The sequence below is a fragment of the Giraffa tippelskirchi genome, chromosome X (genome assembly GCF_054371585.1).
Source record: "Giraffa tippelskirchi isolate mGirTip1 chromosome X, T2T-mGirTip1v1.2.pri, whole genome shotgun sequence".
NCBI lineage: Eukaryota > Metazoa > Chordata > Mammalia > Artiodactyla > Giraffidae > Giraffa > Giraffa tippelskirchi.
In genome coordinates this window covers 99,518,527-99,543,305 of record NC_137289.1, presented here as the reverse complement: position 1 = coordinate 99,543,305, position 24,779 = coordinate 99,518,527, and the positions used below count along the sequence as shown (strand labels likewise).

General features: G+C 45.7%; 1 protein-coding gene across 2 annotated transcripts; it reads right to left on the bottom strand.

Annotated features, from left to right (window-relative positions):
- Window positions 1-226: 226 nt before the first annotated feature.
- Window positions 227-24,216, bottom strand: GPR173 (G protein-coupled receptor 173). 2 transcript variants are annotated; one of them, XM_081564280.1, is made up of 3 exons: window positions 23,492-24,174; window positions 4,676-4,773; window positions 227-4,235 (listed from the first exon to the last, which is right to left on the bottom strand). In XM_081564280.1, exon 3 carries the CDS (start codon window positions 4,136-4,138, stop codon window positions 3,017-3,019), a length of 1,122 nt encoding a protein of 373 aa, XP_081420406.1. In that variant the 5' UTR covers window positions 4,139-4,235; window positions 4,676-4,773; window positions 23,492-24,174; the 3' UTR covers window positions 227-3,016. The 2 variants fall into 2 exon arrangements, with proteins under 2 accessions (XP_081420406.1, XP_081420405.1); XM_081564279.1 differs by lacking the exon at window positions 4,676-4,773 and having other exon boundaries at window positions 23,492-24,216.
- Between the last annotated feature and the right edge of the window lie 563 nt (window positions 24,217-24,779).

Sequence of the window (24,779 nt, the reverse complement as noted above, 5' to 3'; positions counted from 1 at the left end):
CTCCTCTAAATAAGGTGTCACTGAAAAGACATTTAGAAAACTGCCCATTGCAGTCTTGTGGTAGCAGAGAATTGGAGGCACCTACAGACACATCATCCAGGAGAATGAATAAGAAAAATGTGATATATGTATAAGATGGACCACTAGAATGAATTAGGTGTAAACAAGGCAAAATGGCTGGACCTCTCAAAAAACAATGCTGAGTGAAGAAAGAAACGGAACAAGATTTATAGTACAATACTGTTTATGTAAATTAAAACACATAACAATACCATACATTTTCCACATATACATGTATATGTAAATAAACACATGAATGGTGGATTGGAAAAACACACGTTAAATACACAAGAGTGGGGTGCCTATGTGGGAGGGGGGATGGGATTAGGGATGGGTGATGAAGTGGACAAAACAAAACAAAAAAGAATATAAGGGCTTCATATGGACCAATGATGATACAGTGTGCCAAGAACTGAGGAGTATGGTCAACTCAATTCTGTGTGTCTCACAGAATAAAGTAATTGAGTGACCAGGGAACAGGCTGGCTGGGGAGACTCCCAGGCTTGTTTTTTCTTCCCCTGTGACATCCATCCCTTTGAATTTAATCAAAGCTTACCAAAATCCCAGCTGTATACAGTGGATCCTTCTGAAGGGCTCCTATCCCAGACTGAGCAGTCCCTCCATAAGCCATTACTTTGTGTGTGTGTGGGGAGGCATTACCTAACCCAACAGTTCCCACAAGTTTGATCCCCAATTACCAGTCCCCATTCTCCATGCTGGTCCAGTTTCAGGAACACCTTATCTGGGTTTTTGAGAGGAGACTCATACAGGAGTTGGGAGTGGTACCTGGGGGCTCCAGACTTTCGGAAGAGATGAGATTCTCAAGTATCCTGTCCCCCATGTTCAGAGCCTGGGCCAGGGGAGGAAGATCATTTGAGATGAGAGTCTACCCTCTTGCTACATCCATACATATCATTTTCAAGTTCCATCTCTCTGACCACTCTACTTCCTGCTGCAGGCACATACTGTTTTGTCTTCTCTCAATTAGGTGCACATGTGCATGTGTGTGCTCACGTGCACTGTATATGTCTCCACATACAGACATTTGCTCACATGTGTGCCCCAGGCCAGAGTGCGCCCCAACAAAGTCACACAGACACACTGTCTCACTTGACCATACCTCCCTACGTGTGGTCATTGCAGATAGGGCACACACCCACCCCCACACACAGACAGAAAGAGAAAACATCCAATATAGCATTGTTCATTTCAGTTTTCCATTTACAAAATCCAATGGTGAATCCAGGCAGTTAGAAAAAAGAAATAGAGGAAAATCCTCCTGAATGTACCCTATCTACCCCCACCCCACTCCCCGGGAAAGGCACCCCCATCACTATCACTGAGAGAACAAGTACCCCCCTGTATACCAGTTCCTCAGCCACTCTGGCCTGCCTTTCCAGGGCCACTCCATAACCACGCTCATTAATGTCTCTCCTGCCTAGAGTGCCTTCTCCATTCCTCTTGCTTAAGTCAAGGCTTACCCAGTTCTGGAGCTGTCTTAGGGTAGGGAGGGAGTGTAGGACAAGGGCTTCTATAGGAGAGAGAAAGAGAGTGGAAAAATACAGATCTCCCCCTCTCCCAGGAGATGAGAAGAGGACAGAGAACTTGGGAAAGACCAGGCAAAGAATGCCAGTTTGGCTCACCAGTCCATAAGACTTGATGTGAACCCAGAGTGGGCTCTGCCCTGGGAAGGAGGCTTTGGATTTCCCACCTGGGGAATCTGGCTGCATTCTGCTCCAATTGGGGTGGAAGTAATGGTGGAGGGAAGAAGAGGGGAAGGGGTGTTCAGAGCAAGGAAGTTGGGGGCTAAGGGCCCAGAAGGCCAAGGGTTACCACAGAGGGGCTTGAGGCCGGCCCCTGAGGCTTTAAGGGACAAATAGAGGTCAGAGAGGAATGGACTCAAGTCCACAGTGCCTTGGAGCTTATACCACTATGACTTACCAAGGCCCTCAAAGACTTTCATCTTCAGGAGAGTAGCATGAACTCAGGAGACAATTCTGGGACTCAACTCTGCTCTGACCCCAGGCTTTGGGATTCAGCCATTCTGGGGAGCTTGACTTTCTCCCTACACTTCCCTGGAGGGGTGCTGCTCCTGCCTGTATGGCACCCACATCGACTTCAGTGGGGTTGGAGTGGATTTCCATCCTCAGGAAGAAGAGCTGTAGGATGGGGACCCTGGAGGCAGCTTGAGAGAATGCAGCCAAGCTGAGGTCTCTTCAGCTCGAGGCATATTGCTCACATCCTGCTCTTCACCTAACCTGGGCTCATCTCAGAGGCCCTTCTCCCTCTCCTCCTTGTTTCTCAAACAGATGCTCAGGAAACACTTGGGAGGTCTGGACATGGTAGGGATGGATAAAAGATTGGCCTTGGGACCAGGGTTAGCCTAAAACAACATTGCACACAACATAGCAATTAAACCTTGCTCCCTGGGGACCGAGCACCCACTTTGTTCCCTCTTGTCAGCAGATCAATTTCATCCAGGCCTTGCTAAAGGACTTGGAAGGAGAGGGTGTGTGGGAGCAGAGGGGACAATAAGAGCTCTGGAAGTCTATTTTACAGGACAAATTTCCCCCTTCTGGACAATGTCAGAGGAGAGACATTAAAGCAAGAAAGCCTATCTCCTCAGCTATGAGTAGGAAAACCTGCATTTTCAGTTTTTTTATTCTGAATTGTCACTTCTGAGAGAGAGAGAGAGAGAGAGAGGAGAGAGACTGTAGAAGTGGAGGAGGAGGTGGAGACAGGCCCCATAGGACTAGAAATGCATCTTTCCCAGTCCCCACCCAGTCCCCAGCCCTGGGGAGGTGTTGGCAAAGGTGCCTAGATTCCAGGTTGTTCGAGGGTCTGGGGCTGGAGCTCAGAAAGAAAGGCTCCTGTATGGAGCCCTACCTCTTCCCTTCTGTTGGCTCCATCGTGGTGGCCATGACCTTCTCCCTGCCTGTCTGCCTACCAGCCTGCTTCACATCACACAGTAGGGTTCTCTAGGAGCCGGGGCACCTCCTGTGCCCCAGCAGGGGGCGTGAGTCCTCAGGCACTTCTTGAGGTCCTTGTTGAGCAGAAAGCAGACGATTGGGTTGACAGCAGCCTGGGCGAAGCTCATCCAAACAGCAGTGGCCAGGTAACGGTGGGGCACGGTGCAGGCTTTCACAAACACTCGCCAGTAGCAGGCCACGATGTAGGGTGACCAGAGGAGCAGAAAGAGCAGTGTGATCGCATAGAACATACGGCCCAGCTGCTTTTCACCCTTGACCTCGTCCATGCCCAGCAGCCGCCGGCTGGCTGCATGCCCATTCTGCCGGATACCCAGTAGGGTTGGTGGCATGGGCCCTCGGCCAAAGCCAGCGATCCAATTGGCAGCAGCCTGGCCAGTGGCCCCAGGGCCATGGAATGTCCAGTTCTGACTGATGGCTGGCACCATCTGCACAGGCTTCATCTTGCGGTGACGATACTCGAAGAGGAGCAGCTTGCCATAGACAGCATGTGTGGCTGCCATGAGCACAGCCAACATAAGCATGAAGCCCAGCGTGTCATTGGCCTTGAAGTAGCGATGCTCAAAGATACACTGGTCCTCCTCACGGATGAACTTGTAGGTGCCCACATCGAAGACAGGTGGGAAGGCCATGGCCACAGACAGGGTCCAGGCCATGCAGATGACAGCTGCGCATGTCCAGAGTGTCATGCGCTTGGCATAGAAGCGGTGGTGGGCGATGGCCATGTAGCGTGTGACGCTGATGCAGAACAGCATGAAGGCTGCATGGAAGCAAAAGAGCACAGCCATAAAGGCCACAATCTTGCAGCTGAGCGCACTGAAGGTCCATGAGGAGCCGTGGCGCACAGAAGCCAGCACAAAGGGGAAGCAGACGGCAGAGCGTATGCCGTCAGCCAGACACAGGTCCAGCAGAAAGTAGTAAGGAGCCTTGTGCAGGGCACGGTCCTTGAGCACCAGCAGGGACAAGATGGCATTGCCCGCCAGGCTCACGCACATGATCAGTCCCAGCAGCACCAGCTTCACATAAGCCGCTGCTGATGGTGGAGACAGTGCACCGCTCACCTCCTCGGGCTCTCCAGTGGTGTTGGCCATACTGAGGGGCAGGGGCTGCTCCCAACCCTATGGGGTCAGCCAGTCCAGTACTCGATGGGCCCCAGGGGACTCCATCAGTTGTTCTGCTGGGCTGCACCTGCAAATGAGGATAATGGGGGAGACACAGACACAGATAGACAGAGGTATGAGGGCAGGAGAGAGCGTGAAAACACACACACAGGGGCAGAGAGAGTGAGAAAGGACAGAACAAAGAGAAAATGGACACAAATTGAGACAGAAATGGAGGGGATGAGAAAGAGTTAGAAAAGATAGGGAGACAGACAGAACCAGAGAGACAAGAAGAGGGGGGAAAGAAGGAGAGAGTAGGGAGGGAGAGAGAAACACGAGAAAAAGAAACAGTGAGAAACAGATGGAACGGAAAGGTGAGGAAGAAAGAGAAAGGGCAGTGTTAGTGTGTCTACACGGCCTCCCCTCTTACTCCCAGCTGGTGTCAGGCCCTGCCCCTGGCCCACTGCTGCTCCTCCTCCCTCCTTGCTGGGTGAGGGGTGCTTCATCTCTCTGGATGTCCTCGGTTACCTCTTTCCTCCATTGGTGGGTCTGTGGGATGGGGATGTGGGTGTGGCTCTTCTCTCCCTTTGTAAAACCCAAAGGTTGTGTTCTTCAAACTTTTAAACCTGCCACCCATAATAAGAAATACATTTTATATCACAACCTGATACACATACACACATGTGCACATAGAGCTGAACCCAAAGTTTCACAAAACAGTACAGATCCTATATGTAATGTACCTCATTAGCTTTTATTCTATTTCACAGTGTTTTTTTTTTTTTTTGTTAACACTAGTAGCCACTCATTAAATAGGTTTCTTTATTCATAATGAAGAACGTGTTTAGCACATGGAACAGTGGGAAGATCAGTGTGGTTGGAACAGGGCGGGCAAGAGAGACAGTGAATTCACAGAGGGGTCTGGGACAAGATCGTGCAGGGCTGTGGGCCATGACAAAGACTTGGGTTTTTACTTTAAATGAAGTGGAAAGTATGTGTGAACATAAAGATATAGGTATGCTTGTATGTACTCATTTCTTGAAAAACTATTTGTTGAGCATCAACTGTGTGCCAGGCACTGGTGACACAGATGTGAAATAAACAGACAAAGGTCTCTGCTCTTGTGAAGGTGACATTCTAGATAATAAAGAAGATACATAGGTGAAATATAGTAGGTTAGATGATGATAAGTTCCTAAATTTAAGGAGGGAAGGGGGATAGGAAGTGCCAGGGGTGGAGGAAGTACAGTTTTGTTTATTTATTTTTGGAAGTACAGTTTTAAATGAGGTGGACAGGGAAAGCTTCATGGAAGAGGTGTCATCTGAGCAAAAATATGAAGGAGGTGAGTGAGCCATGTGGATATCTGGGAGAAGAGAAGTCTAGGCAGAGGCAATAGCCAGAACAAAGGCTCTGAGGTGAGACTGCACGTGGTACATTTGAGGAAGAGTAAGGAGGTAGGTGGAATGGAATGAGCAAGGGGAAAGTGGCAGGAGGAGAGCTCAGCAAGGTGGTGAGGCCAGATCACACAGGTCACACTGAGGACTCTGACTTTTACTCTGAGTGAGATGGGCGCCTTGGGAGAGTTTTGCACAGAGATAAGATGTGATATGACTCAGGATTGAATGGGATCCTGCTTGCTGTTGTGAGGAGCATAGACCATGTGAGGCGAAGGGAGAAGGAAGGATACTACTTAGGAGGCTCCTGTAGTAACCTGGGTGAGAAACAACAGCACCCCTGTGCCCCCCTGCCCTGCTTTATTTCTCTTCCTGGAATTTCTCTCTTCTGATACACTACATAATTTACCTTTTTTATAGTTGTGTTAATTTATTTATATTGTCATATAGTTGATGTAAGTATTATATAAGTTACAGACAGTGATTCACAGTTTTAAAGATTATACTTCATTTATGGTTATTATAAAATATTTACTTTTAAATTTTGATTTATTGCCTGCCCCTCCCTATTAGAAGGAAAGCTCCATGAGGGTAGGGATTATTGACTCACACACTCTAGAAGAGCAGTACAGAGCCCACTGTAGGCTCTCAGTCAAAAGCTGTCACATCAATTTGTTGAAGGACTAGGTGGGGCTAGTGGCTCAGGGAGGGCCGCCTGGAGGCATCCAGGTAGGATTTGCTGAGAAAGCAGTCTGGGCAGTGTGTGAATGGGAGGGCACAGGAAAGCTTGTGGGTAAGCAGGAGAGCTCCTAGTGTATGAGAGCTGGGTGGGAGATGTAGGGTGTGATAGGATAGCAGGGCAGGTTTCCCAGGAAAGGCAGTAAAGCAGAAGCCAGAGAAGCTCAGAACTCCTCCTGGGGCTGGGATGGGATTGAGGTTGGAAGAGGTGGGGCTTGAGTGGATGTCTTTCTACCCTCTACCTCCCTGGAAAATGGCTCCCCTCTACACTGTTTCTCAGTTCAATCCAACTGAGCCTGCCACAGCCACCTGGGGCCAAACTTTTCTCATGGTACCCCAAAGTCTCAGAGCCAGTGCCAGTGGACCAAGAGAAGGTGCTAGGGCAGGGGTTTGAGAGAAGTGGAGTTGGTGGGCCCCTTCAGCCCCTCAAGGCCTCACAGCTCCCACAGATCTGTGGACCAGCTGATAGCTGAGTGTGTGTAAATATGCACACACACATACACACACACTCCTTAGCCTTGAGGAGCAGCAGGGGGAAGTGATAGAGACAGAGATTGAATGTAAGAGTCAGAGAGACACACAAGTGACAGAGAAAGAGAGAGGAGCAGAGAGAGATGGAGACATAGGAACATGGTGGGGAGGGGTGGGAGAAATACACAGAGAAAAGAGAGGTTTACATAGAGAAGAGGAGACAGAAAGAGGAAGAACAGAGGAAGTCAAAAAAAGACAGACAGACACACAGAGAGAAAGAGAGACAGTGCAAGAGACCAACAAGGGAGAAATTTAGAGACAGAAAGGGGAAAATAGAGAGATCAGAGTGGGAGAGAGAGACAGAGAGAAAAAATAGAGACAGAGAGAGCGAGGGAAGGAGGGAGGGAGGCAGAGACAAAGAGATAGAAGGACAGGGATAATGCCAGGAAAGGGAGAAAGATGTAGAGAAATAAAGAGACAGGGATGGGGAGTGAGAGACAGATATAGAGAGGTGATGGAGACAGAGAGAGGCAGAAATAAAGATGGATACAGAGAGAGGGAGACACAGAGAGACAAACTAAGACCAAGAAAGTGGATAATGTGTAGCTCAGAGTCTCAGTAAAAACAAAAACAAACACTAAAACAGAACAAACAAAACAAAAAACCATAAAACAATACCAACAAACAAAACCCTGGTGTTGCCTGGAAAGCTGGGGTGATAATATAAAAAATGAGGAGAGGGTTCTGAGCACGGACGGGCAGCCACAGCCTGGGACCATCCGAGACTAAGGATGCATGTGCATATGTGTAACATGTACACACCTGCTTGTGCCCAGATGCCCTTAGACAGAGATACATGGATACCAACACACACACTCAGAATCACATAGGCTACTCCTATAGAGGCCAACGGACAGCAACTAGCTCACATATAGGGACACTGGTGTGCATGTGAGGTGTGCATACACACACACACACACACACACACACACACACACACGGTATATTGTGTATGCTCCCTCAGTCACACGGCACAGTGTACCCCTGCTTAAACACCCGTGCTTTGTTCTCAATAAAGGTATTACTGCCCCCTAGGGGAAATTTTGGAAATTTATAGGCGCATTTTTTGGTTGCCACAGCGCTGGGTGTATCCTTCTTAACATTTTTGGAGTCCTTCCTGAGGATGTTGGCTGTCCAAAGACCTGTAGGGCGATTCCACACAGTCAATATATGTCTCATATCCCATAGAATTTTGGACTTGGCATGAACTGAACCTAGACTCTAACTCTATTTCACTGATAAACACAGTTGTTTCTTTGATTTAATATATCCTGAATTATCCAGGAATGAGGCTGTCACGTTAAGTCTAGAGACTATGCTTTGTTTTGTGGAGCACTTTTCTTGAGTTGTTCACTATTTCAGAAACTTTCATTCCTAGGCCTTTGCCTGTCATTTTCTTGCACTTTGTACAAAGGGCAGCTTCTGATTTTTCCCCTTCTCTAAATCCATGTTTACCTGTTGTGTTACAAGCCTTTAATTCACTGAAGCTCTTAGGGAGTGTCATGTCCAAGCATTTCTGTATTGAAATACAAATTATTTTCTTATAAATTACTTTTATTTCTTATTTATTTATATTAGAGTTAATACAATGTGGATATGGTATAAAATACTATATGTCTTCTTTTGAAATTATATATGCAGAGAGGTTATATTATCTAAGAACTTAATGTCCAGATGGTAAAGGGGTGTTACAAGATATGTTACACAAAACAGGGTGTTGTGTACGGGAGGGCTAAGAATTGCTCATATGCACAGACACACTCAGACACACACGCACATACATATACATGTGCAGTGGCCCACAAACCCATTAATTACAACTCCCCAACACACACACAAACTCTTAAATCCTGAGAGATACACACACGTAAACCTACTCATTGTCACTCACACTCAGGCTCATATATACCCTTTGTCCCAGTGTACCTGATTATTCAAATCCTCTCACATATTCAAACTCTTGCAACACAGGTATGAAAACAATGGCATATCTATATTATCACATATACAATCATGGTTACACATGTTAACACTCAGTTACATACACCAGCATGCTCACATGCACTTGAACCCTGACACACACACATATATACACACAAACACACATATGTATGTGTATACAGACAGACTGCCCCTCAGATACCAACAGAAAAAAATACTAGTTAAAAACTACTCACATATACACACATGTACATACTCTAACACACAGAGACCAACTGATCCAAGATGTCTCACACAGATTAGTTACACTCACCAATATAGATGTATATATCCTAGCACAGGTACACACAGTTGCCCATTCATGTACATTATGCAGAGAAGTAGACCAGCTCCAATGAACACACACACACACACACACACACACACCTTAGCAAAATGCAAGCACAAGCAAACACAAAGAGAAAAGCCAGATATAGTATATAGAGATACACTCTCACGCACAGATGTCTATACACACACAATCTTGCTCACAACCCAAATACACTTACTTGACATATACATCCTGCAACAGGTATATATCAAGAGACAAACCTGTGCAAGTGCACAGAGCAGCCAACTCCAGAACATATAGGTGGAAACATTAGCAGAGCTGCCCTGGGCTGGAGCAAGATGGGGCTCAAGGGGACCATGTAAGAAGGGAGGTTGTAAATGTCTGGACTGCTTCCTGTACGAACATCCCAGATAGTTGGATTATTACTTTGATTGCCACTTTTTGTTCATAATCAGTGAGGTTTTTTGCTTTTGCCCATATGTGTACAATGTTTGTTTTTCTTTTAGTTTTATCTCATTCTTATTTTGGGGCAATTTTATTCTACAAAAATAGAAGGGCTATATGATTGTAGCTGTTATTACTATTATGTAGTATCGTGTGCTCAGTTGCTCAATTGTGTTCGACTCTTTGCAATCCCGTGGACTGTAGCCCGCCAGGCTCCCCTGTCCATGTGATTTTTCAGGCCAGAATACTTGAGATGGTTGCCATTTCTGCTTTCAGGGAATCTTCCTGACCCAGGGATTGAACCTGTGTCTCTTGTGTCTCTTGCACTGGCAGGTGGATTCTTTACCACTGTGCCACCTGGGAAGCCCTGTATAGTATTAGGTGTTCCTAAAGAGAATATACATATTTTGTTAATTTCCTTGATTATTGCTTCTTTGGGGAAGCCCTATATAGTATTAGGTGTTCCTAAAGAGAATACACCTATTTTGTTAATTTCCTTGATTACTGCTTCTTTATTTAAAAAAAATGTTCTCTTCTAGAACATTTCAAACAGAAATGTAGAAGAATCCTGTAACGAACCTCTGTGCACCCACTGCCCAGCTTCACCAACAATCAACTCATAGGGTCTTGTTTCACCTATAACTCACGCAGTTCTCCCACTTTCAGAGTATTCTGAAGCTTGTATATTATGCCATTTCATCCATAACAATTTCAGTAATTATTTCTAAAAGATAAGAACTCTAAAAAAAAATTAGAACATTTTTATTATTTCTTTCCTTATTTGTTGATTTATTTGCTACCAGCTTTTAATATTTAAAATTTGGCAAATCTGATTCTTGGCAGGATTTCATAATTGATTTCACAATTAATTTTTATCTTTTATTAGGTAAAAAATTTGTCAATAAACAAGTGCAGCCTGACTACAGTTGAATTGATTCATTAAAGAGAACTCTAAGCCTTTCTGAGTTTCTGAGTGCTGCTTAAAAATATCGGAGAAGGCAATGGCACCCCACTCCAGTACTCTTGCCTGGAAAATCCCATGGACGGAGGAGCCTGGTAGGCTGCAGTCCATGGGGTCGCTGAGAGTTGGACACGACTGAGCGACTTCACTTTCACTTTTCCCTTTCATGCACTGGAGAAGGAGATGGCAACCCACTCCAGTATTCTTGCCTGGAGAATCCCAGGGATGGCGGACCTTGGTGGGCTGCCGTCTATGGGGTCGCACAGAGTCGGACACGACTGAAGCGACTTAGCAGCAGCAGCTTAAAAATATAAAAGACCTAGAACTTGATTTTGGGGAAAAAAATCAATTTTCAGAAGTCACAAAGGTCTGCTGACCCCTTCAATACTTCATATTCAAGTAGATTTAATTTTTAAGATATTTCTTTCCTCATCAAATTGGACTTTTTGATCAAAGCTGGAAAATCAGGAGACTCATAAGACAAACGCAGTAGTCTCCCCTCCAAAATAATCCAGGAGGTTCCTAATTTAAACAATTTAATGAGGATTGTCTCAGACTTGAGTTCAGCTGCCCAATTAGCCCTCTTTTCCTCAGCCTAAATATCCAATTTGCATGGAAAAGTTATCAAAAGAAACTTTCCCAGTAGGCTATGTTGGTCAACAGACCACAAAACAATCTATTGCACAGACAAAGATATGGACCTTTTGAAGCATCTAGAAGAGCAAATTAAGAAACTGGGCTCTTTTTTGAGATGAGTTAGAACATTCTTAGATGGAGTTCAACCAGCTAGTAACAAGGTTATACAATTAACCAGTAAAGCTAAGATGCCTGCCCAGTAGAATCTTATATGTTAGCAGTCTGCTGGGAAATTGTCCACACTATATTTGAGACCAAATAGAAAAGGGGACACTTCCAATGATTTCTGTTAGGAGACACACTGATGACAGGTCAAGGGATTTCAAGATAATACTAACCCATAAGATCACTGAATCAAAGGAGTTTTCACTTTATATTGATGTATCTCAGGATGTTGATTAACTGTGCTTGGTTTATAGTACTGGTCAGAAAGCCTTAAGAGAAATGCCAGAAGCACCAAAAAAACTAAGGTTGAAGTATTCAAAGTGATAGATAAATATTTTGAAATATTGTGGAAACTCTGCACAAGTCTGTGGACTGATGCTGCTGTTGTGATGGCAGGAAGTTTACAGCTGGAATTTGTTCTGAAAATGCTGAGAGTCATCCGTGGAGGAGCCTTAACCTATAAAAGTTTGCCCAAAGGTCTAACTTCTACTGTAATTGATGCCAGGTGAATTTAATTAGATCCAAGGCATTACCCACCCATTTATCAGCTTTCTCTGAAGCACCGGAATCAGTATACCCTTCTCTATTGTTTTAAACCTAAGTGTGTAGGATATTATAAAGGAGTTATGAGCTAAAAGAAAAATTTCAGCATTCCTTTGTGAATGATTCTCCCTTTGCAGATTTGATGCCTACTGGTTTCAACACCTGGCTCTTTGAGCACGTGAATAAAATACATCAAAAATTTTCGACACTCAAAGATACATGAAAGTATACTGACAAGGTTTATGGATTTGAAGCCAAACTTCACCTTAGAAGAAGTCAAGTGAAGTATGGTTCCTTGGGTGATGCTTAGTTACCGTTATAATGTAATACTAAAGAAGACTTATTACGAATAGAACAAGGTCTACTTAGGGGAAAACTTCATTATTTTTAAATACTCAAAATCAAAAATTTTCTGATGGATTCAAAATTCATGACCATTTGTTATAAGAAATTTCCACATCACATTTGATTGAAAGAAAAGAAAGAGGGGTTAGATTTCAAGAAGGATCTCACCTTTGAAGCACAAAATTCAAAGGCTAAGAATTATTGATTATTGATGCTGCTGCTGCTAAGTCGCTTCAGTCGTGTCGACTCTGTGCGACCCCATAGATGGCAGCCCACCAGGCTCCCCAGTCCCTGGGATTCTCCAGGCAAGAACACTGGAGTGGGTTGCCGTTTCCTTCTCCAATGCATGAAAGTGAAAAGTGAAAGTGAAGTCGCTCAGTCGTGTCCGACTCTTCGCGACCCCATGGACTGCAGCCTACCAGGCTCCTCCATCCATGGGATTTTCCAGGCAAGAGTACTGGAGTGGGGTGCCATTGCCTTCTCCGATTATTGATGAGAAAAGTTTTAATCACTTAAAAAATACCATCTGACTATTTGCTACCACTTACTTATGCAAACGGTTTCCTCTTGACAGTGATTACTAAGAGACAGAAGAGGTTATGTAGCTATTCCCAACATAAAACCTGGGTCTCTGCCTGGCCATGGCAAGAATGAGTGAGTTACAAAAGGGAGGTGAAAAAGGGAAGCGTGCCCAAGCAGTTGTTCCATTTCTTAAGAAAGGTTGGTATGGTGTGAAAGCACCAGCATATTCAACATAAGAAATTGCACCTGATGCTTCAGAGAAACCAAAATGATACCTTATGACCCCAAAACTCATGCTTTTAAGGTGAGTTTTCTGAACCATGCTGCTACATTTCATACATTCAAGCTAATTATGAGGGCATTAGGGCAAACTGCCTAAACAACCTCCATGGAATGGGTCTTACCTTTTGACATCAAGAAGAGGCAGGCCACAATGGAAATTTATATCCATGTCAAAAGTACCAATGGTTAGTTGCTTCATTTGTTTTGTTTGGGTTTTACCAAGAAATACAATAATGATATAAATTATCTATGCTCAGCACTAAGTGATTTACCAAATCATGATGAAAATGACCATAAAATAAATCAAGACAGTCATGACTGAAGATGCAGAAGTGGGCATGAATGTTGACCACTACAGATTTGTACGAGTGAATTAAAAATTTATGTTTACAGAAGTGAGCTCAAGTGTGCTATGAAAAAAATTGGAAAAGTTGCATACAGGGACTTCCTCGGAGGTACAGTGGTTGAGAATTTGACTGCCAATGCAGAGGACACGGGTTTGATCTCTTGTCTGGGAAGATTCCATGTGCCATGGGGCAACTGAGCCTGTGCGCCAAAACTACTGAGCCCATGCTCCACAACCACTGAAGCCCATATGCCCTAGAGCCTGCCCTCCACAACACGAGAAGACACCGCAATGAGAAACCCATGCATCACAATAAAGGGTAGCACCGCTTGATGTAACTAGAGAAAGCCCACACACAGCAACAAAGACCCAGTGCAGCCAAAAATGAATAAATAAATAATTTTAAAAACTGCATGCAAATCCAATACGAAATAATTTCTAAAACTTGGCATTTTAATTTCCTTATCACAATTTTTATAACATAAAGAAAATGTAAGGAATTTCTTTTCCCCAAACCCCAGTACCCCGAAATCCTCTTAAAGTTTACTACAGTGTGCCATACAAATATTTCACCTTCTCTGTGTGCTTGACACATTCACAGCTAGTCATATTGCATAGACACTTGCATATGCAAACAGATACACAGCACACAGGCACAGGTATACATGGAGATTCAAATATGCACTCACATCCAGACTTACTGTGTCTGATAAGTGCAATCGGATGCTCACACACGTACCTCCTTTCCTACACAGAAAGAGTTAGGCATGTGTGTAGGTGCAAACCATGCAAAGATTTCTATAACACACATATAACCACCCTTCTATAGAAATACAGCCCTAGGCACTGATACATTTGCCATTCACATGGGCACGTGCAGACACACACACATACAGACCAAAGCGTATGGACTTGTATGCTTTCAGACACAGTCATGCATGCACGGATGTAAGATCTGACATTCAGACACAGGATACATCCTGCTCACATCCTACAGATCCAAGCCCTTCCCCATCCCAGGCTCTTACACTAAGAGATTTAAACCTACTATCTTATATAAATCCTACCCTGGCACACATACATATATATACACAGTACAGATTTGCTCACACATACAGACACATGGCTCAGGCTCACTGCTACATACACAGAGGCAGGTAGGCATGTGGAGCAATGCAGACTCATGTATACACACACACATAGCCACTGCTGCTTATAAACATAAACAGACACACTGATTCACACCTACACATGCATTCACACGACACAGAACACACATCTTAGTACATGACCATAAGGCGTAAATCCTCTTCACACATCCACATCCACCCACATCATCACATATAAACCTGAATACCAACCTTCTTACATTTACAGACACTCACAACATGCATACATTTACACTCCGGCCACTAAAAAACCCATTTACAGATAAAAACACACTGTGTACTACCACAGATACAGGTATATGCACTCATACACTCAGACGTGTGTGTGCTGGGAAACATACACACAGGGCCAAACCCCCTCCATCAACCTCCCAGAACCACGCTTCCATTCTCATATAGCCATGGTTTTATACACACACTGGGACACATATAAGTACAAACCCACTTTTATGTACAAACACACTCTCACATATAGCCAGGATGAGCAAATACATGTGGATACTGATAATGTGGCAAATATGCACATAGAAACTACCCCATTCACACTTGCAGATAGGCACATGTGATAATTATAGTACTGGGCAACACCACATAAGGTGCTAAACACAGTCAAAGCACTTTTTGAATATTAACTCATCCAATTCTCATCCTATGAAATAGGTAGTATTATTACCCTACTTTACAGATAGGAAATTAGGGCCTAGTTGAGGTTAGGTGACTTTCCCAAAGCCACACAGCTAATAAAGGCAGAACTAGGATGCAAACTCAGAGCCTGGCTTGAAACCTTACAGATTCAACTTACTCAAGTGTAGAAACACACTCACCTCATACCTATATACAGATACACACTACTCTATCACAAGCACATGTACACACAAGCCATGTACTGACAGGCTCAGGAACAGTCACATACATACACATACATGAACACTCCATACATATACATATACATATACATATATATGTCTGTATACACATATACAGACAACCCAGCAGAGGTATATTTTGCCCCATACATGTATATGTTTTGAAACATATACACATTCATACACATGCCCCAAATCATGCACCCCACCAAGACACACCCACACTATCAAACACACAAAACACCCACATATACCACCAACACACCATCTAGGTAAATCCACATCACATACAGATATACCCATATCCATAGATATACTCCCTACCCAGATATAATAAACTGTGGAAAATTCTGAAAGAAATGGGAATACCAGACCACCTGACCTGCCTCCTGAGAAATCTGTATGCAGGTCAGGAAGCAACAGTTAGAACTGGACATGGAACAACAGACTGGTTCCAAATAGGAAAAGGAGTACGTCAAGGCTGTATATTGTCACCCTGCTTATTTAACTTCTATGCAGAGTACATCATGAGAAACGCTGGGCTGGAGGAAGCACAAGCTGAAATCAAGATTGCAGGGAGAAATATCAATAGCCTCAGATATGCAGATGACACCACCCTTATGGCAGAAAGTGAAGAAGAACTAAAGAGCCTCTTGATGAAAGTGAAAGAGGAGAGTGAAAAAGTTGGCTTAAAGCTCAACGTTCAGAAAACTAAGATCATGGCATATGGTCCCATCACTTCATGGCAAATAGATGGGCAAACAGTGGAAACAGTGGCTGACTTTATTTTTCTGGGCTCCAAAATCACTGCAGATGGTGACTGCAGGCATGAAATTAAAAGATGCTTACTCCTTGAAAGGAAAGTTATGACCAACCTAGACAGCATATTAAAAAGCAGAGACATTACTTTGCCAATAAAGGTCTGTCTAGTCAAGGCTATGGTTTCTCCAGTAGTCATGTATGGATGTGAGAGTTGGACTCTAAAGAAAGCTGAGTGCTGAAGAATTGATGCCTTCAAACTGTGGTGTTGGAGAAGACTCTTGAGAGTCCCTTGGACTGCAAGGAGATCCAACCAGTCCATCCTAAAGGAAATCAGTCCTGAATATTCATTGGAAGGACTGATGTTGAAGCTGAAACTCCCATACTTTGGCCACCTGATGCCAAGAGCTGACTCATTTGAAAAGACCCTGATGCTGGGAAAGATTGAAGGTGGGAGAAAAGGGGATGACAGAGGATGAGATGGTTGGATGGCATCACCGACTCAATGGGCATGAGTTTGAGTAAACTCCAGGAGTTGGTGATGGACAGGGAGTCCTGGCATGCTGCAGTCCATGGGGTCGCAAAGAGTCAGACACAACTGAGCGACTGAACTGAATTGAACCCAGATATACCCAAACACTCTCACACACTATCCACATATATTCACATGCACACACATCACTCAGATATACTTTATCTCTCTCCCATACACCATCCAGGGAAAACCTTACACATCCTACTTAGGTATACCCACTCCCACATGCCCCACCCCAAGTGGGTACACTATTCTTTTTCTCACACACTATTTAGATGCACCCACTCTCACACACACACAACACTAACACACTCTCTCACACACACCATCTAGATACACCTCATACATATATACCTCAAATACACCTACATTCAGAGGCACTCCACCCAGATACAGCCACACTTACACAAATTCCCAACTCAGTACACCCACACTCTCACATACAACATTCAGATACACCCAAACTCACATTCCCAATCTAGAGCCCTCATACCCAACCCAGGCACACCTACAGTCTCTTTCACATGTGGTATCAAGACACACCCACAATGATACACACACCATTCAAAAATACTATACTTACACACACCTCACCCAGATACACTCACCTAACTCAAATACATCCAAATGCACATAATCCAGAGACACCCTACACATGATCCAGAGACACCTACACATAATCCAGAGACACTCACTCACACGCAAATCCTATCCATATACACCCACACTTCTCTATCTCTCTCACACACAAACACACAGAGCCCCACTCACACAGCCTCACCCAGATACACCCTCTCATACATATACACAATATCCAGATTCATCCCCTGTGGACCACTAAGACACATTCACACCCACATGCATCATCTAGATATGCTCCACTACCATCTAGAAACGTCTGCAAATTCATACATACACATCCACCCAAATATATTCAACTTTCACACATACTGTCTAGGTGCACTTCCCCAGACACTCCACTGACCAGATACACCCAATGTTCTTATCCTCTCCACACCACCCAGATGGACCCACATTCCAAACTCACACTTCCTACCCAGCAATGTCCCCCAAACACTCTCTTCCACACACCTCATCCGATTATACACATACTAGCACACATACTCAAGTATATATACACCCGGATACACAATCAAAGCTTTAACAACACACCATCCAGATATACCTTAATACACCACTCAAACATACCTGTGCTCTCACCCACCTACCATCCAGATACATTCACATTCAAACACACTCCATCCACACAGTTTCACAAACAGCCCATATGTACCACACTCTCTCATACATCATCCAGATATACCCACTCACACCCCAACACACATTCACTCCCTAACACATTCACATTCACTCCCTGACCCAATCAAAGCCAAACACTTCTACCCCATCCCGATGCACCTACCCACTCCTCCCACTGAATACATTCATGCTCTCACACTCCCATCACACTCAGAAACACCTACACACTCTCTTACATACACACACACACACACATAACCTAGATCCCCCTCTCTTCATCACCATCATCCAGAATACCCACCCGCCACACACACCATGAGAATAAACCCATGCTCTCTCACATACACCACACACACCTCACTCACATATACCCCTCACAGCATCCATAGATACTCCCAATTATATACACACTCACACTTCACCCTCACCCAGATGTGCCCAAGTTCTCTCTTACACACACACACACACATACACACCATATTGATATACTCCATACACACTTCCAGTGCCTAGATACACTTGCACTCTCACCCACCTACACATCATCCAAATTTACCCACACTTGAATGCCCCACTCCAATATACCCATACTCCCTCATACACTTACTCTACTCAGAAACACTCACACTCCCTCTTATACACATAACATATATAGGTCCACAACGTAAAACATACATCTAGATAGCCCCTCACTCTCTCTTGCACCATCCAGATACACTCATACCCACATATCCCTAAAATATATACATTCTCACATATCTTCCCACATAGCTACACCCAGAATGTCACTCATATCATCCTCCACCCAATAGGCCAATGGTTTCATAGTGCCTCACAAATGCATCATTCACATACACCCATATCCACACTCATCACTCTCAAATACACCCAAATGTCTCACATGCAAACCCTACTCAGAAACACCCAGGCTCTCTCTTATATACACGCAACCTAGATCCTTCTCTCTCTCTCTTATCAAATATAGAACCTCTTCCACACACACCCCACTCTACCTGAATATACCTTCCCTTTTCACTTATACATACACATTTAGATCTAGAATTCTGCCTGGATAGCACAATTTGGGTGCTGTCTATAAAAACCATTTGCCAACCTTTGATACCACACAATGCCATTTTGTTCTGTGCCTTTGGTGGTGGCAGGACGGATGGGAAAAGAGGTCTTTGTGTTTCAAGAAATCCTTCTCTAAAGGGGTCACAGGCCCCGTTCCCTAGTAGGACACCAGTCATTATTGGTTTCACTTCCTGAGTGTGAATGATGACAGGAATTATCCTGAGACCCATACAAAAGCCCAGCACATGGTCAAGGCCAGAGAAACCCCAGAAGGTGGTCATGGATTGCTGAAGTGTTATGGCTTCTCTCCTCTAGGATTTCTACACAATTAAAGCCAGACATGATCTAGCAGGGTACCACTGACCCTCGGACATGCACATAAATACATGTTGGCGTACACAGAGCATGATGCAGACTCACAAGTATCCTCCCTTATCTTCCCCTTCAATGATAAGACCTATCTGCACAAGCCCAAGGCCAAATATCTTTCCCTGAGACATGCACATGCACAAATACCTACACTCATCCCTATACATAAGTACTCCCATGACAATGAACACTCACACTGCACTTGGTCCCGCATATGCACATCCATTTATCCTCAAACACAGACGTACAGGCATAGCATATATTCACATGACATAATGCCCATGAAGGACATACATTCACTCACAAACACAGGTGTACACACAGGCAAATTTATGCATGTGTCCACAGACAGGCAGACTCCGTATCACACCCAATAAGACAATGAACAAACATGACACACATAAGTGAGCTTCCAAATATATAGATGTACAGTCCCAGACATTACCACATAAGCATATTTACACATACTCACACAAAGATGTACTCACACACAAACACCCAGATGTGCACATGCTTATAATTTAGATGGTTTACTCATACATGGCATTCTAACACACACAGACATACACACAATTGGGCATGTACACCTATAAGCATATTCACATGAACTTAGGCTTGTACGTCGTTCCTCCATGCATGAAATCAGACATGAAGACACAAATTACTTACAAAACACACTCACTCACAATTATGCACACCATGTATGTATGTTGACACATGTTCATACACCCATATGAGAAACTATGCAAACAAAAGAAGATTCATGCACATGTGGAAGAATAGTCACATATTCTCACAAACTTGTACACCTGCACAAGAAGAATTGCTAACACTCATCACAGACACACACATGCAAAGACATCCTCACACATACATGCTCAAATGCACTTACAGGTCAAGAGCGGCGTGTATATATACTCACTTATACTGTTCTACAACATACACTCCAAAACAAACAATGGTAGGTAAATACAAATACACATATACAAATAATTAGAACTGTACAAACTGGTACAGTTTGGACACCTGTACATTCAGTCAGACACACACATGGGCATATTTACACACACATACACTTAGATGTGTGTGAATACACAGGCAAATATACAGACATGTTCACTCAAGTGCACACACAGCTAATATTCACACATACTAGCATACACACATACATTCAGTCACTCACTCACAGGCATTTCCACACTCACACATTCAAACTCACTCAGAAATTCAAACAAAATACATAATGAGACATGTGCATCCAAGAATTATGAGAAGTAGTTGCTCATGCAAACCACACTCAGAAATGCACTTACACACAAGAGTGTACCCACAAACACAAGTAGACGTATACATGAATGTAGCCATTTACCTATGCACACAGCCTTTTGTGCATATATTTAAAGGTGTACAGCCCTCAGCCATACCCATATATTCAAATGTGCACATATAGGCAAACCCACAAGATATACTTTCATGCACAAAACATGTGCATTCACATACTCTCCCCTTCCCACACGATGAGTTCTTTTTATACTAGTGTGATCATCTACACTAACATTTCCCTAATCAGATGTGGACCCAATGGTGTGTCTATAGACAATATGTTTTCAAACATGTACACACAGACATAGACATAATTCAAAATGTTGGAGAATCCACAAAGACATTCACACACAGGCCTACTCATACATATACATGACAGGCACACCTATGCAGAAGCGTGTTCACACACACATACCCTCCCATACATGCATGGACACACACACACACACACGTCCATTCACTTAGAAATACACCATTTAGATGCACCTATACTCATATGCACACATGGGTACACACAAATATACACAATCAGATATACCCAGGCAATCACCTAATAGGATATGCACACCTAGGCATTCTGAAACCTTCATACTCATACACATACAACCAGACATGTACATTCAAAGACAAATGGATACTGCACACATATAACACAGCCAGACATTCAACAGGCCTATTGGCTCAGAGAAACAACACCCTCACTCAGGCTTAGGATCAAACATGCCCATTTGCTCACCCAGACAGATATGCAAAGTCATACCCACTCCCTTGTACAAATATGATCCTACTCAGACACCCACATACTTGCACACCATCATGTGACCGGCTCATACACACAGACTCATACACATTCATAGTGCCCATGAACAGACGCACAGAGAGCCATATGTTTTCAGTTGCACATATATACCCATGCTCAGGCCTAGATGCCTCTGGACCACATGTAGGAGTCTTTCCCTTCTGTACCAAATGCTTCTTTAGAAAAGTCTACTCTGTACCCCAGAATGCCACCCCTCCCTGCCCCCACAGAGGAGGTCTTCTGGGCCTCAGTGTTTCCCCTCCCTCTACTCCTCCCCTGGCTTTGACAACTGTCCTCCAGCCACTGACCCCTCACGCAGTGGTCCACCACATCTCCACATTCAGAAACCAGCCAGTGGACCCAACTGTCCCTCCAGCCCAAGCTCTATGTTGGGAACTCCCTGGGACCCGTCCCCCACAGCTCTGGCTGCTACATGGGCCACACCCGAAGCCCTGTGATCTTAGAAGCTTCAGCCTTGTCACCAAGCCCTGCCAACCACCAAGCCAAACTCTTGCCAAGTCTCCCCTCAACAGGGAGACGCATACATCACCAGGGTCAGCAATGCTGCAGGCTGCAAGCCAGGCCTCTGCTAGCTCACGGGGGCTCAAGCCTCTATATGTGTGTGCACAGACAGGGGCAAGTGTAGGGAAGGATCCTGGAGGAGGGTGGGGGCAGGAGGCTCTGCCTACAGCCACCACGTATTCCTCCTTAGCCGACCAGTCACAACACAGAATTGATCCTCCCTCCCTCCCTTCCACGCCCCTCCCCCATTTACCTACCTGCTGCCCACCCCTCAGATCACAGCAAAGACCCTGGAGAAGAGGGGCCAGTCCTTCCTCCAAATAAGTAATGGCAATATTAACCATGAACAATCACCAACAATACTGACCATGAGCTTTGCTGACATTGCTTCAGGGTCACTTCTACAAACATCCTTTACTTACATGCACCAACTCATTTTGTCACTACACACACCCATGAAGTAAGGGTTACCAGTCTCTTTGACAGATGAGACAACTGAGGTTCAGTAAGTTTCACTTTCACTATAAGTTGCAGAGCCAGTAGTTGAGGGAGGTCTCCCTGGAGAATCCATGTTCTCCGTGTACCAGGCTTCCTTGCCTCTTTAGGCAGAGGGACGACTGGCCAACAGCATGCAAGGCCACAATATCTGGGGAGTCCCAGATACAACGTGGACGTCTGAAACAGACTGAGAGCCTTGGATTGAGGCTAGGGCTCACACTGTGGAAGCAACCATGTTGTGTCTGGCCCCTGCAGGGTGTTGCGTGACATGGTCCTTGCCCCCACCACGGCATCAGGCAGTCTAGGGCCTGGAAGTGCTTCTCACCCCCACCTCACCTTCCTCTTAGCCCTACAGTAGCTTCCAACCCCTAGCTGGAAATCACAGCAGTATCTTCCATAGTGAGTGAGCAAAAGTCTTTGCTACCTGTGGGGAGAGACAGGGGAAGGAAGGAAAGAAGGAAGCAAGGAGTGGGGGGTGGTCTGGGCTGGGAGCAGCTTCTCTACCCACCTGCCAGCTCATACACATGGGCAGAGACACATACACAGACACACGCCACATGCCGGCCAAGGAACCTGGCTGAAAGTGGAGGAGAAGGGAGAAGAGGAAGCTGCAGGAGGCTGAGCCTGCCCAGGGTGCAGGCATTGTGAGGGGAGCACAGTCAGGTTCCAGACATGCCTTCCACAGATATCACACAAGGAAATATTAACACAGCCTCGTGCTCAAATGCAACCATAATTATAAAAATAGACCCTGTACAGGGAAACAGGTGGTGGTTCCCTTCCTCATGGGACATTTGGGATCAAGGAAGATAGGGAGGGCTAGAGGACTCTCCAGGCTTGGGTGCCCAAGTAGTCCTTGTGATGGAGCAGAAAGAGAGAGAGAGACAGAGTCAGAGAAAGAGAGCATGGCAGTGATAGAGACTCTGGAATATGTGTGGGGGGACATAAGTCCCAGCCCCCCATCCTCCATGGAGGGATGCTGACTACTTACCTAGGCTCTCTCAGCAGGGCTGTCTTGAAATCCAGGGAGGGGGCTCAAGCTGTTTCACTCAGGATAAATCACAGCCCAGGCCACATTGTGGGACCCTCAGTGATCTGGCAGCCAGTGACACTCCTGCTTCTGTTGCCGTGGATACAGCCGGGCTGGTCTAAATCGAAGACATCAGGGGAAGCAGGCACTGGAGGAGTGCATTGGGCAGGGCTGGGGGTGATGGGGAACACCAGGTGGGCAGCACACGGCCTTGAGGTGCCCAGCTAGCTGGCAGGTGGGGGTCCGGGCAGGTGCTTCCCCAACTACACACTCCCTCCCCCATCTTCAGGCCTCCTCCAAGCTGGGAGGGGGGCCAACACTGGCCCCTGCTACCCGTCTGCCCGCCGGCCCGCCTGGCTGCCGGTTTCCCCCTTCCCCCTTCCTGTCTGCCTGCTGGCCGCGCCTTTTGTCCTCAGAAGACACGGTCCCTGCGGGGCCTCTGCCAAGCCTCTAGCAGATGCTCAGGGTCCCGGGCTCCTCCCTGGAAGCACCCGGGCCATGGCCTGGGAGAGCCCCAGGTTGGGGGAGCTCTCATCCAGGCTCAGCCCGCTCCCCAGGCCTTCAGGGATGGGGAAAAGGTGCAGGTCCACAGCCAGAGGCAGCAGCAGAGGTGGAGTTGAGAAGGGGATGGACGCCAGAAAGAGGGGGTGGGGTGGAGAGAGAGGCTGGCCTGATAGCTGTGTCCCGGGTTTTAGATCCGGGTTGAGGAGGGTGGCTCAGAGCATCCGAGGGGGGTCCCGATGCAAAACAGGGGCACTGTGAGCCTGCCGGAGGGACCCTGCAGGCCTGGGAACCACCCCAGCTCACACAAATATAGGTCCCAAGATGCTGGAGACTCCCGACCTGGATAGGGCGTTGGCGGGGAGCCCAGGGCACTAAGCTGGACCCCATCCGGCATGTCCGTCCCCCCTCTCCTCGATTTGCACGGTCCCTGCCTCAGGGGCGGGCGGAGGAGGGAGGCAGGGAGGGAGGCAGGGAGGGAGAGGGAGGCAGGGAGGGAGGCAGAACTGGCAGGGAGACTCCCAGCCGCCAGCCTGGTCCTCCCTGGGGTGGGGCAGGGAGGGAGGGCTGGCGAGTCCGGGGAGCAGCCGGCTGGCTGGCTGGCCGACTGGGTGGGGATGGCGGGCAAGGTGGCTGTGCTGCCAGGACAATAGCTGGCTGGGGAATTCAGACTCCAGTCTTTCTGAGATGCTGAAGAGAGGCACGGCATGGAGGTGTGGAGAGGTAGCTAAGAGGCCGCTCAGAGAGC

Coding starts and splice junctions, on each gene's coding strand:
- GPR173 (XM_081564279.1), bottom strand. CDS start 4,138: ATGGCCAACACCACTGGAGAGCCCGAGGAGGTGAGCGGTGCACTGTCT.